At 41.8% G+C, this 15,170-nt stretch overlaps 1 protein-coding gene across 1 annotated transcript in view; it reads left to right on the plus strand.

The window, feature by feature from the left end:
* SPAG6 (sperm associated antigen 6) overlaps positions 1-6,658 on the plus strand; it is a 37,935-nt gene extending 31,277 nt beyond the window's left edge. The window contains exons 10-11 of the mRNA XM_041408383.1: positions 912-1,057; positions 3,264-6,658. Of these exons, the coding sequence (XP_041264317.1) occupies positions 912-1,057; positions 3,264-3,330 (213 nt within the window). The 3' untranslated portion in view covers positions 3,331-6,658. The remainder of the gene's footprint in view (positions 1-911; positions 1,058-3,263) is intronic.
* The last annotated feature ends 8,512 nt before the right edge of the window (positions 6,659-15,170 follow it).

Genomic DNA, 15,170 nt, shown 5'->3' on the forward strand with positions numbered 1-15,170 from the left:
AACACATCTGGTTTTGCTGTAGATGCAGCTGACATCTTGCATTATCTTTCTATCTTTTTCTCTCTATTTGTTTTTTTTAATAATATTGCAGCCCTATGGGCCTGTGGACTACATGCTGTCATTCTCCCTCGCCTGGCCCAGCCCCCACCTCCCTCCCTCCCTCCCTCCCTTCATTCCTCCCTCCCTCCCTGCCTGCCGTCCTCTGGACAGAGCTGCGTATTGGCATCACTCAGGGAGCACAGAATGTTATTGTCTGATCATTTCTGCTTCTCATCCCCTTTGGCTGCAGAAACTTCACGTTTTTGCTTTGTGTGTGTGTTTGTAAAAGGCTTCCATGGCTACACAGTGTGTTAAAGGATTTTAATATCTAGGAATTTAATAGTAGCATGTAATGCTTCAAGGCTGTATTGTTCACTTGCAACAATTCTCAGTATTGTTTTCATGCACTAATCTATACTAGATCATTATAATGATATAAAATTCAGCTCTACAATTAAACTGTGGGAATTGACATAAAAGACCTGAATAACTTGGTTTAAGTGGAACAGATGCTGTTGTTATTCCATGTTAGGATTCTGTTTTGATTATCCATTTATTCTCCACAATCTTATTGTCTCTGTAGGAATAATTCAAGAAATATTATTTATGTAAGACTAAATATTAAATTAATTCTTTTATATATGTTATGTATTAAAGTACATGATAAATTATGTTGTAATCATAAAGGGCTGGTTTCTGGGTTTTTTTCCCTATACAGCTGGGTGTTATAATACAGTAGTCATTACAGATGTTGTTTCTCTGATTTTCCATTTTATCTGTCCTCTGAATTAAAAACAAATAAGCAATATTTGAGCCTAGTGGCATACAGATGAATTCAAAAGATTTTTTTAACTGTACTGTTCTGTGTGTAGGTGTTACCACATGACGGTAAAGCGCGTCGTCTCTTTGTAACAACTGGTGGACTTAAAAAGGTTCAAGAAATAAAAGCAGAACCTGGGTCACTTCTTCAGGAATATATCAACACTATTAACAATTGCTATCCAGAGGAAATAGTAAGGTAGGAAAAATGAAATTTAAAGCATTCATACTTGTAACATTGTTAGATGTTTTTCACAGGAGCAACACAAAGGAAGGATTTAAAATTGTAATTTAAATCCTACGTGAATTTTGGTTTTAATAAAACCAAAGTGTAACATTTGGTTAATTGCCCCAGCGGTAACACAACCTCTGGACACAAACATTAGAATGCTTTCTCTTTTTGTATTTGGAATAAAATTTCTTTGTCTGTCAACAAAGCCCTAATAATCAGACTCTTGCAGGAAAGTGTGACAAAAAGTCAGTCCTGCACTGCCCAGATGGACTCTGAGTCTTCAGTACAACCACTCATATTTATGAATGTCTGTGGGAAATTTATTTTGGTAACTTATTTGTGGATTTCTTAGGCTCCAAAAATACAGGTGTTGGTGAATCTTTGGTTGCATCCTTGACTTTCATAATAGTGTGTCTGAACTAGAGTATTCAGAGGCTCCTTTGAAACTTCCTCTGATGTACAGAGGGTCCAGAGGCTCTCCTGCACAGTTGGTCTGCCCACAGCTGCCCTTCCTCCCTTAGCCTCATCACAAGGCTTAAGTGTTATATAAAAGGACCATACACCAGCTGTCTGCACCAAGTTGAACTTTGCCCTTAATGAATACAGAAACACTATTAAATAGCTTACAGTCAAAATGTCACCATCCTAAATTGTAATAATGAGAGAAATGCCCTCCTAGATTCTAGATATCCATTTACCAGTCCTTCACTCCATCAACACATCAGAAGGATGTTACTCATGTACTCCCTCTACAGGCTCTGAAAATCTGCATCATCAATTTTAATTACAGCAGCAGAGTTCTTCAGCTAATAGTAGCTAGAAACTAAGTCTCACAAAATGAAGCCCTGTTTGTCTCTACAAAGAAAAGCCAGTGGCTGTCAAATGGCTAAAAGCAAAGTGATAAAGAAATTTTATTCTGCAGCTGGTACTTCAGAGGGAAAGAGGAATTTTGTTTATGCTTTTCTGGATATTAATAATGTTTTTTTGTTATAGCTATTTTTTGCCCTGTAAATGAAAGAAGGTTACTCATCTAGCCTGGGATGTAATAAAGGAAAAGGCCCCTCTGAGCATCTCTTGCTTGCCTGTCTGTGCTTCTGCCTGATGTTGGTTGTGCTGCCTGAGGCACAGCAGCTGTGACAGAATCCAGCTCTGGGTTTGTCCTGGAGACCTGTTATTTTAGGCTGTTTGCAGACTGAATACCGTAATGCATTGGGAAGTTAGCTTTACAAATCACAGAACTAATAAGAGGTTTTAAAAGAGTTTAATTATGCAGAAATTAATCAGAAAAATGAAAATTAACAAGATAAATAGATTTTCCTTCAAGGGAAAGCACTGGAAATTTTTTGGAGTATATTTTAGGTCTACATTACATGAAGGTGTGTTCCTCTCTCTTTATAATTGAAGCTTTCAGGGCTCAGAGGTGGCAATTCACATGCCTGCAAAACTAGAAATATACTGAGATGTATATGTTTTTAGAATAATACAGCATTAAATTTCAGGTACTCTTAACCTGGAAAACAAGAACTAAATGCAGCTTTGATGCTTGCATACTGGGTGCATGTAGTTGGTCCATTGTGGAAAACCAGTTGAATGACAGCAGGACAGTGATGGGACCACAGAGTCCTACTCTAATGAAAACCTCCTGGATAGTGTCCATCCTTGAGTGGCATTAGAGAGAGAAGGTTACTGTGGCAATTTTTTTTGTTCCAGAACCAGTGTCCCTCTCATGGATGTAGGCTTGATGTGAGTTTTGGGGTGTGTGCTAATGTCTGACAAGCAGCAGCAGACTATTGTCATTTGCAGCCAACAGTTCTGTGCAAACTCATGCTTTTTTGTTAAAGGCCATAATTTTAAAAGAAGCCAGCACCTACATTTCTTAGTAAAGATAATGCTTATGGCAGCTGAAGCTGAACCTATCTAAAACGTAGCCACTTACCTACATGCCCTAAAAGAAGCTAAATATATTTTAAAAAGCCTGACTTCCAAGTATAAATGATAATGTAAGTTGAAAAGCAGGTTGTTAAAACATTGTAGGGGAGTAACTGTAGAATTCCTTGACCAGTGTTTAATGCTAGGATTTTTTCCTGATCAGTAGAAATATGCATAGTATTTCATTACTTTGCACAGAACATGCCTTGTAGTCTAACACACAAACAAAATGTTTCTCTTTCAGGTATTATTCCCCTGGATATTCTGAGATACTTCTGGAAAGGGTGGAAAATTACCAACCAGTTTTATAAACTTCAGTGTTTTATTAGAGCTGCATTTCACATTTATGCCTTTATGACAGTAATACAAATACAGCTGTTGAAAGCCTTGCTTGATTCTTAAATCTCTTTTTACTATTTGAACTACTGAAAAAGCTCAGCAATTCTATAAAGCTATATTTTGTTCTTTATAAACTTGTTTGTTGTTACGTTTTGTTCCTTTTTGTTTTAACATTTCTACCAGATATTGCCATATATATGAATGGAATTTCATGCAGGGGTGATGATTTATCACAGAAGCTTTTTTAGAATCAGTCATTTCATATTCCTTCTGCAAGAAAAGTTTGTCATCTCATTCAAATTTTAGCCTTCTCAGTACTATTTTCTCCTTTTGCTTTTGTATATTGTTTAAAACTTCCCAGGCTTGATGAGGGGGAAAAAAGCAGGCCCCTGTGCTTTTTCTAATTATGGAATTCTTTCTGCACTGAGATATCTCCTACTGCTGCCTTTGGGGAAGTAAAGTGTTGTGATTTTACATCTCCAAACATATTAGTAGCAGCTAAACAAAGAAATAATCAGAGATGAAGATGATACAAGGGCTGAATTCTTCATGATATGGTAGTGTGGTGATCCTGGCCTGGTAGATAATACATCTTCTGCAAACGTCCTCCTAATTCATGCAGGATTTGTTGTGGAGAAAGGAGCAATACACTGTTTGGTCTGTGCATGGTTGTTCCTCTTGAGAAGGACGGAGTGAACTCAGAACTTGACGGACACGAAGGGAAGGGCCCTGGCAGGTTTGGTTCGGGGGCTCAGCAGCACATTGGTGTGGCGCAGAGGAGAGGAGGTTTGCTTGGCTGCAGGAACACTGTGAGCAACGTTCTGAGCACATTCAGAGGAAATCTGAGGACACTTAGGTTGCACTGATGGGACTAAGGTGGCTTAGGATTTATCCTCCAAGAGCTCAAACAGCTGAAGAATAGAGTTAAAACACATTTGCAACTTAAGTCTTGAAGCTGCAACTGCATTGACATAGAGGTATAAGCTCTCTCCCATCTGAAGAACATCCTGAAACTATTTTTACCTTCTTTTGGAGAGTGAAAAGACTTTTCCATTCTTCTTACTACTCTGATATATCACACAGCAAACAACCCTCTAGTCTTCCCTTAAATGTAACTGTCATTTATCACTTTTTGTTCTAACCATTTTTCTCTTTCTCATTTGCAGAAGTTTGGGGGAGTGTGGTTTTTTGTTTTGCTTTGGTTGTTGTTGTGTTGTTCTTGTTGTTTTGTTTTTCATTTTTCCCAAAGGCTACTAAACAGTGTTTCTGGAATGGGATATGGAAATACTGGCAGCCACAAGGAAAGATAATTTGAAAACCTCCACTGGAGAGAAACTTACCTACTTTCTTAAACATATAACTGAATGGGTTTATAAAAGAAGGATAGTCTCTTCTATTACTTGTAAAGCAGGAGCAAAGACTGATTGCAGTTGGAAATTATTTAGAGTGGCTTTTCTTTGCCAAATTCCAAATTACTATGTTTTTATTCTTGTCAGCATATTTTTCAACCGTTCACAAAAACATGGGTGGGCTATCATGTGTTAAAATTTATTCCTACAGAGGGCTGTGCTCCTGCTGTGAGGTACTTGGTGCTCTCAGACTCTGCTTTTCAGAAGCAGGGGATGCACAGTGCCTTACTGTAAGGAGACTGTTGGTGCCATGAATGTTGGTATAGAATCCACACCAGATGAGTTCTTTCCTTAGCCCACAGGTAAGCGAAAAGCCTTGGAACTGACTAGCTTCTACCAAATGCGTTTTTGATTTTAGTGATTATATTCTGACATGAATGCTAGGATATTCTGGCACTATTAATGCTAGTGGAAAAACTTTGAGATTTGAACTTAATAAGATTGTTGTTAAGAGTAATACTCAATAATTTTCTCACGTGCATTATGGATATTTAAAAATCAAATCTTGTACAACCCCTGAAACAAAATGCAATGGAAGGGCTTCAAGACTGTCTTGAAAGATCTGAAGCCTCAGTTTTCCCTAACAGAGCAGAAGTGGTGCAGAGGGCTGTCTGTGTGCAGATGGGAGGCAGCAGCTGCATGGAGCTGTGTCCCCATAGCTGCCTCGTGTGCTCGGGAGCACCCCCACCCCACACAATGCTAATGTATATGTTTTGTGCAGAGAGAGCAAAGAGGCTTCAGTCCCCTGACAAATGTGCTCCTGCTGTGTCACACTGTGCTACACTGTAAGGATTCCACAGGGTTAAATTTCAATGCCTAAACAATTTGTTCACAGTCTTTTCACAGTCTTTTTCTGATTCCTGACAAAGGAAATGATTGCACAAGGCAAACCTTCAAAGCGATCTGATTGTGTAGAGCACAATCTAAATCAGACCTAGCATAAATACATCTTTACATCCCTGGGCAGCTCTGGCCTGGGCCAGTGGCTGTTTGGCCTCTTGTTGCAGGATTCCTGGATGATGCCACATCCCATCAGGCTGTGGCAGTGCAAAGTCCTCTCCCACGTAGTTTGAGACCCTGGCAGTTGTTCTTTGCTGGCAGGCTGCTTCTCTGCCTTGCACAAACGCCTTGTGGCCGGGGGCTCCCCTGGAGGTTCACCTCTACACAAGACAGACCTAGGCTTTACAGCAGAATTATTCCTAATTTGTATTTTACTAAAGTAACTGTGGCAAGAGTTGCTTTTTTCCTGTAGTGTCTCAAAAGGTGTTTCTTCACTGTTTTTATTCCATTCTCTCATTTGGTTTAAGTCATCATCTGAAACTATATTAATGTTTGTAATAGCTGTTCTGGCAGGCTTCAAGTGTGTATCATTTGTCTCAATTTCATATAATAAAATGTAGATTTGCATTTTAATTCGTTCAAATGCTGTTTTCATGCAAGCGTGTGACTGTGGTGCTAGAAAAGATGAACAACAGGCTCATTTTGCAGCTTGGCCCCTACACTGCCTTTGGATATTTGTCTCAGCTTACCACTCAGCAGTGCCTACTTTGGACCTTAGGACATACAGGCATTTCAAGTAAGAGTCCCTCTCACAGAGGTGGCTTATTAAGACACACAAAGATAATTAAGCCAGTGCTTTGGCAGAAATAAATGTAAGCCCTTAAATCATTTTGCCTGTTCCTTTGAGTGCGGCATTGTGACTTTTCAACTCAAGTCTCTTAAGATCTTCTCTGGGGGCCTGAGCCGTGATTTCTGTCTGCATTACTACAGTTATTACATCCACAGATGTAAACCAGGGCCTTGACAGAACTTGTGGATGTGTAGAACTTTTACCATATTTCATTCAGCAGATGGATTAACTGCCCTACAAAAGCTCCTTTCTTTATCTGAATGACTGGAAACCTAGAGGATCTGAAAAGAGGAAATTCAAGGAATTCAACTCTTGTGCATATAATATGCTCTCCATGTCCAGAGGGATTTACCAAGGGATTGCTTTGTCTCATCTGAAGTGATCAAGCTGCTGGAGATCTGCATCTTAACAAACAAATGAACAAAATGTTGAAGGAGTTGAACAGAACTGGTGGAGGAAATGAACCTCATATTGTGACACAAAGCATAAAGTTATTGTAATTAGGAAGTGGATGGAGTGTGAGTAGATCTTCAAGTGTTCTTGATTTGGTCCAGGGATTTGTGAATTAGCCTGGCCCAAGGGGAGTTTTAAGCATGGAAAATGCCATGGGATGCTTTCAACTTTGTTATAAATTGGAGTCCTCTGAGTTCTGGGTATGAAGGGGTGGCAGACAATTGTCTCAACATGTGAGGAATCTGTGAAAGCATGCTTGCCTCAATTTCTTCCCTAATGGCTGCTTGGTTTCCAGTATCTTGATTGTTGGAATTTTAGATCTCCCTTTGTGACTGGCGGGAGAAGGAAATACAGAGTGGGACTGGATTGCAAAGCCAGTGGTTCCACTTGTCACACTGACATAGGATTGCTTTTATGGTCTTGGATAATTATTACAAATCCCTATGATTCATCATCTTCATCTGTGAAGTATCTGTTCTACTCCTTTGTTAACTTGGAGAAGTGCTGGGAAAATTAAATTCATATGAGAGATTGATGCAGCAGAACTTAAGTTCTTTATAACTAATACCATATTCAGAAAGAAATATTGTTCAAGAACCTACAAAAATTTAGTTAGATTTTTAGAATTGGAGTTGAACTAAGAGTCAGTGGATTTTGTGAGTTTCCTCATCTGATAAAATTTAAAGGGATCACAGAGAAAGAGGAAATTATTGGATCTTGTGACTATACTAAAACTATTGATGTTATTTTTGTATAATACTTAACTGATAATATTGATGCTACTGTGCTTTATTCTGCAGCCAGCTCTGTAATTTAGCTAGTGAAAATACTAATTACCTTATTACCGCTGTACTGTATTTCTAGATACAGCACAAAAGACTGAGTTAGAAAATTTGTATAAGCAACACTAACACATATTTTGATGATGAGAATGCCTTTTAAACCAGGAAAAGGTTTTGTGCTGCCTTTCAGGGGAAGTTACTCCTGCTTGGGTTAAGCACGTTCCATGGCTGTGTCCCTCCCGCCCGGAGGTCGGATCAGGAGCTGGGAGTGCTGAGGGACTGGGAGCTGCTGGCCATAGCAGAAACCAGTTGTGCTCACTCTCATGCATCAGCAAGCCATGGAGAGGAACAATGCAAGGCTACTAATGTCATCCATTTAGCATATTTCCACAGAGATTTTGAAGGCTTGCTTTTTCTTCATAAATACATGCTTGTTCTGACTTCCACATTGAGTTAAATTATAGGTATCCAGATTAACATTAGCTGTTCTGTATTTGATTCCTTTGGTAACAAAAATTAGACTTCAAGAGGTGAGAGAAGCGTGTTTTAGTGTATTTCTTTAAAACAAAGCTTTTGTTTACTTTTTTGTGTCAAATTTAGCAGCAGAACTCTTCATAATCTTATGATGAAATCTGTGCCCTTTGCTCTGTCTTCACTGATGCAGACCAGTGATGTGTTTTATCCCTGTTGTCCTATTTATAATTTGGTCTGATGCCCTCTGAACATGTTCACCTTTCAATATTAGGTCAGTGTTAAAACCATTATCAACCTAAAAGGTTGGATTGCTATCAGAATCCAGCCTTTGTTGCCCCACAGTGCTATAAATTATATTACAATCTATTGTTAAAATTAATAATATGCAACATAGAGGTCTGATGGAATCATGTTAATGAGAACACTGAAGCTTCATTGACTTGCAATATCATTAGAGCTCTGAGACAGGTTTATAGAGGTTTATAGCCTTGTGCAAACTGTATTTGTGTTGGTTTAGACACAGTATTTATTTGGTCACACCCAGCCAAATGTTTCCTTACTAAATTAAAATAAATGTTGGTTAGTTCAATGAACTACAAAGATATATAGTGTAATTTCAGGTTCTCAAGTCACAGAAAATAAGCCCCAACAATGGAAATCAGCAGAGAATCAAAAATGATGGATATACTAGAGTGAATGTGAACAAAGAGGGAAGGGAGTTCACTGGGTTGGGTGCAGTTAATATTTTGTGACTCAAGTAATGTGTAAAATCTGGAAATAACAGCTCCCATTGGTAGTCTGCCCTGGTCTTTATGTAACTACTCCCTATATAGACATATGTACACACTTGCAAGCATAGTCAACCAAAATGTAATCAAAATTACATCTGCCTGCTTTCACAAGGCTTGCCTCTGTAAAGCATCTTTAGGGGCTGGTGGGTAGTTCCTGTGCTCACTAATGCCAGCTTTATGGTACTAATTTCCATCCAGGCCAGCAGCACACATCTGACTTCCATTGCAGTGAGAATCAGGCACTAGATCTTCATCCCCTGTGCTCTGCTTTTTACTGGAAGCAAAGCAGAAGCAAGAAAGTGACTTCCCTGTTTTTTTCTCCAACAATGCTTCAAATGAGGGAATGGTAGGAAAATCTTTCTAGAACTGTAGAATGGCTCATGCTCTGTGTTGGAAACAATAACCTGCAGCCATGCAGAGCATGAGATGGAAGGGGAGGTTTGAAGAATCAGTAACATGCAGGTGTCGCAGCTCTTACCTGCTTTGGGAAATGGATGTTAAGGAAGCTTCAAGTTCCCCATCTCCTTTCATGGGTAACACCTCCTTGCTGTAGCTGTCCCCGAGTTTGGCCATGGGGCTCTGCCTCCTGCTCTGGGGACAGGTGATTGCTCCAGTGACACCGTGGCAGTGCTGCTCATGCCAGCCAAGCATTGGACCGTGATTCAGACAGACATTTTTATTTCATGGAAATGGAAAGGAGGATAATTTAAGCAATTTATAAGAAGTTTAACAATACAAAACTTTCTTGCTTTCAGTCGCTCCAGAGCAAATCCTATCCCAGCTTATCTGTGAAGGCTACAGGGTCTTGGAGCACACAAGAGACAGGGAAATTTGGCAGTGGGAGGCTGAAGAGGGTTCAAGGAGAGTGGGCCTTGTGCTGGTGCTGCTTGTATGCTGTCACAGCTAGAGGGTGGAACTGAAATTGCTGTGTCCTTAATTGCACGGGTCAAGACCCCACCCTGCCTTGGAGAGAGGTACCACACCCAGAGCACAGGCATACAGGGTTGAGAGATTACAGATTCCTCTCCCTGCCTGCATCCCATGCCCACTTAGCATCAGTGCACCGACCTTACTTAGCTGGCTCTGGCACAGTGAGGACTTCCACCTCAGAATGTCCCGGGGTGATGTTCAAAGTGCTTTGAAGTTGAAAACTGCCATGAGCGCTGTGTGCTGGTACCGTTCATCAGTGCCATCAATGTGTAGCTGACCATAACTCATTTTCCTGTGATAATTCCCTTGGCTAAACTGAAGAAAATGAACTGTTTTGATGACAATGTTTTAAGAAGCTGCCATTTCAGAAGCTATAGCTATGCCTGTGATGTGTCACCGTGACCGACAGCAAGAGCAGAAACTTGGCTTTCCCTCTGAGATGTGGAGCTCCAGTTTGGACCACCTCCCCTTATTTTTGTATTTTTTTAATATCAGACATGACCTACTAGTAATAAAATCTGTTAATTTTTTTTGCCATGGACTCGAATTATCACAAGATCATGAATCACTACTTTAGGCCTAGCCCTCCCCCTCCTAATTGTTTTTTAAAATCCAGATTTGTGTTTATTCTAATGTAGTCGTGCAGTGCAAATGTTTGGTAAAATTGCCATTTAATTTACAATAGAAGACTGCTTTAGCAGCTGTTTTATAGCAGTTTAACTACTCTGACCTAAATGACTGTTCTTAAGAGATTGAAAAGTAATTGAAAATGTAAAAAAGTCCAGGACCATCTTTTTTTTTTTTTTTTTTTTAAACATCTTTCAAATGGCCTATAAACAACTTGGATGGATTCCTCTGCAGAATTCAGATTAGGAAGGAAAGAATGTCAGTTTACTGGGAATTGTTCTCTGACCACCTGAGAAAAATGAGTTTTTCATCCCCTTGAACATCATCTGGAGCTATAATAAAACATGCTCTCAGCTGGATTCCTTCTGTGTGAAAATAGACAGAGCCACATCACAGCACACCTAAAGGAAGCACACAGAACTATAAAAGCAATCTAAAATCTGGATTTTTTTTTTCTTCTTCTCCGAGGCCACAAGTAATTTTCTGTAATCTCAATGAATATTATTTGAATCTTGAAAGAAGAATATATCTCATCCTTCCCCTCAATGTGAGCAGTCCAAATGTACAGAGCTAGACATATTTTATACAGAGTTAAGTCACCTGTCAGTGTGAAAACCCTTAAGCAATAGCTATTGAAGGAACTGTAAAAATCCACAAAACTAAAAGGTAAGACATGAAAATCCACAACTAAGTTAATAAAACTTCAGCTGAATGTTCATTCCAGTTTGTAGCAGATGAATGAAATGTGGTGCTAGTGGTGTTGGAATCCTGTGGTGACAAACACATGAAGAATAGATAAAAGATGGTTGTTAGTTAGCTAATGGTGCAGACAGGCCATCCTACTTGTCTGGGGATCTGGTCCTGAAAACCCTCAGCCAGGGAAAAGCTTTTGTTGATCTGAGGGTGACTGTGCACTGAGGGAAGGTTCCGGGCTGGGGCATATGGCAGTCAGATGACAGCGGTGCAGCTCCCATGATGTGCTCTGGACTGGTGGGATGGCTGGATGACAAAACTCTGCAACTTCACACAAGTGTGGTGTAATCTGAAGCTATTCTGCAGGGGAACCGTAGGCAGCAAGTACAATTTCTAAGCCTGATATAAATTCCATCCTGTTTAACTGCCACCAGTTCTACTGCTGCAGGTGAGCAAACCAAGCACAAAACAAAGCCACGGAGGGAACTGATCTGGCTTCATACTGCAACTGAAAAACTCTCCATTAGAAGAGCATTTGCCATAGCCCCACAAGCACAGAACTCAGGTCTTTGCTGTTGTCTTGCCATGCTGCTGTGCCCTCAGTGGGCAGCTGGTCCATTTGCTTCCTTCCCTTTCTCCTACTGAGTGAAATAGTGGTTCAGTCACTGTCTTCTGGATTTCCTTCACCTCTTCTCTGTCTCTATTTTTTTTTCTCTTTCATTTCTTTAACTGAAATTCAGTGATGCACATATCTCTGACATGATTTTTTTTTTTCCTGTGGGCTAAATGCAGGAATCTCAACCTTAGCTCCCTCCAGTATTTCCCCAGTCCTCATGTACTCCCTCTGTTCCTTAATTCCAAGTCATGATGCACTTAAATAATTTGTCCCCTGTTTTTGTTTATTTGGCTAATTACTTTTCACATCTCCTTCAACCCTTTTGAATTACCACTCCACATATTGCTTGTCATAGTTCACACTTCTTTTGTTTGACTTTGCTTTATCCAAAGCTAGTTACTGAGTGTTGGCAGAATTGTTACAGCATCTCACAAACAGCTGTTTTTGCTGTGACAATAGGCTGATGTATGCTCCAGAGCGAACACACAGCCTGCATATTAAATACTTACAGTGTCGTGACAAGCACAACCAAGTTTTTAAATACTTTTTAAAAAAATTAAGATGGAGATTCAAAATAGGAAATAATTGAAAAGAAACAATCCCAAACTGAGGGGCAAGCATGCCTGAGATGAGACAGTCAGTATCAGCTGTCAGGTAAATATCATATAAGATCTCTTGCAGTAAAAGACTTTGAGAGAAAAACCCCATGATGTCCTGTGCATAGGCAAGGCAGTGTGTCAATGCCTGCAAGTTTCTGCTGGATTGTATCTGAGTAAAGGGATCACAGGACAAATGCAGCTCTACTTCCCCGGCAAGAGAGGATGTTCCTATTTTACAGAATTGATGTATTTCTTCAAATAAACTTTTATCAGACAACTACATCATGGTCACACTGAGAGGATATTTTAATGACTGCTTTGGTTTAAGGCGGTGGGGAGTACACTGCTGCTTTCATCCTTCTCTCTCCTCTTGGTACCTTCCCTCCACCTTCCCGTTACTTTTCCCCATTAGTGTTCGATGCACGCTCTAAGGTATGTCTGTCGGTGGGTATTACTTTCACCAGCCTTTCCTTGCACTAGTATGTCTATAAATGGCAGACAGCATCATTCCTAATTACATGTTGCCCCCAGATGCTCCAAGGGTGATGCTGATGGATTGCTGTGTGGGTGGTGTTGAAGGGGCTGGGGGAGGGGAGCTGGGATGCAGCTCCTCTAAGTGGTAGCAGAAATCTCTCTGGGCTGGGCTCATCAGTCCTCCCTCGGTAAAGTCAGCTCATGAATCTCCAAGATCATGGAGCCGGACATTGGAAAAAGGGGACGCAATGCAGGGAAAGCTTCAGAGTACAGCCCGAACAACCGGGGAAGAGGGAGGAACTGGGAGAGACAGAGGATTCACGCTTCACCTATCGGTGCAGGAGGCGCACAGCACGGAGCGCTGGCACCGGACACAAGCTGCTGCCTCTCGCTGCCCCGGTGCCGCTGTCCCGGCCCGCCTTCCGCGCAGCTCAGCGCGCTGCCCCGCGGCTCGGCTCCTTCCCTTAGAGGTGCTCCGGACACCAGGCACCTGCTGCGTGGGCTCACACATCACCGGCGTGGTACAAGGCAGAGTGGGCTTTGGAATTGAATTTGGCTGCCAGCTGTGGCTGTGGGGCTGGCTGGGCGGCTCCACAGCAGCAGGCCCAGCCCCGGCGGCCTCTGCCCACAGACAGCACCGCCCGCCCCGGCCCGGGGCCCGCATTCCTGCCCCGCCAGGCTGAGGGGGAGAATGGGGTGGTGAGTCATCCTGGACGTTAAAAATATGCTCACTAAACCCCCGGGAAATCCAGGGAACGGTGAGGAGGTGAAAGCTGGGATCTCCAGTCAGTGTTTGTCGGTTTTGAGCAGACCTTTACTCTGCAAGGTCTGATAATGGGGAAGGAGGAAGTGAGAGAATGCACGTGTGCAAAGCACAGCTGCAAGATCTGTTTCCTTCTCGAACTGTTCTGTGGTCCTTGAAGGGTTTATATTTAGTGTGCCTGGCAGGTCAGCCTGCCAGCTGGGCAGCTACAGGAAGACATGGGTGGAATAGGTAGTACTGGCTTTGGGGACTGCAGCAATTGGACTGCATGGGTTTCACATCTCAGCCTTAGTGCCAGGCTGGGAATTTGCTCCATCACAGTGTGCACTGAAACTGGGAAGTGTCTAGCAATGGTGTGCAGAGAAGGTAAGACATCAACTGCTGCATGAGGTCAGTGGTCCATCCAGCCCTGAGTCTGGCAGTGCTGCCTGCAGAGAGCAAGTGTGCCTCTCCTCTCTGCACTCCCCCAGCACCCCCAGTGCCTGGGTTGGGATGTTAGAGACTCATCACTGCCTAGGCCTTCTAGTGTCTGCTTATCAAGCCATTGCCAACTCACCCAATTTTTTAAAGTCTTTCTGGAATTATTTGCGTGAAAGAACTGTGTGACATACAAACCTAAGGACTTCACTGTACATTCCCTGTTCAGGTACTCACTGAAAATGTTGAGTAAAGCCAGTCCCACCATCAATCCCACAGTGTGGAGATCTTGTTGATGCCTGTTTCCCACCCTGAAAAGCGGCTATTGAGCTTCATGTCCTGCCTTCAATTTTCTGTCTGTAAAGAGTCTTCTTATCATGTGGTGAGTTAGTTTCTCTGATATGATTACTTTGCTATAGAACCTAATCAAAAGTTTTTTCAGAATTGAACAGTTCTGTGTCTGCTGCATGCACTCCCTGTCCTTTCTGGTGCACTCTGAGGGCTGTGGTGGGTTGGTGAGACAGGGTATCTCTCTGCAGAAGCCACACTGCCTTGTTCCCAAGAGACCATGTTTATCCATGTCTACAGTGACTTTATTTTTTCAGACTCTACTGCCATTAGTAAGGATGGATGGCAAACTTCCTGGTCTGCAGTTCCCAGGGCCCCTTTTGAAGTCCATTTATTGGCTGTGAGTTGCAATGGCAGGTTGCCAGCCCACTGGCAGCCTGGGCTGCCCTCCCCATCCTCTGCAGCCTGAGACTGAGGGGTGTGGATGAGTGGTACTCAGGGACAAAGAGGAATTCTACTCAGGAGTGGAAATCACCATCCAGAGAACTGTCAGTAACTAATTTTTTTTAACTTCAAAACACATTTACTGCACTTCTGGAGGGAGTACTCAGGTGCCAGTTATTTCTCCCCCTCTTCCGTCCAGAGGGACAAAACATTTTACCTGGCTCCTCACACAATGGTCAGTGAAATACAGAGATGTGTAGAGATTAGGTGGAACACAACTTCTGTCATGGGTCTCCTACCTGCTATTGATATATGATTGGTGCTTGGTGGGATATTCCCTACAGTGTGATGGAAATGTCTGTATTGTCAGTGTATTGGAGGGAAGGGGGAAAGGAGGGACTATACTCTCAAATCATCTAGAT

This window comes from Onychostruthus taczanowskii, unplaced genomic scaffold, assembly GCF_017590055.1.
Source record: "Onychostruthus taczanowskii isolate IOZ18803 unplaced genomic scaffold, ASM1759005v1 scaffold3, whole genome shotgun sequence".
Taxonomy (NCBI): Eukaryota; Metazoa; Chordata; class Aves; order Passeriformes; family Passeridae; genus Onychostruthus; species Onychostruthus taczanowskii.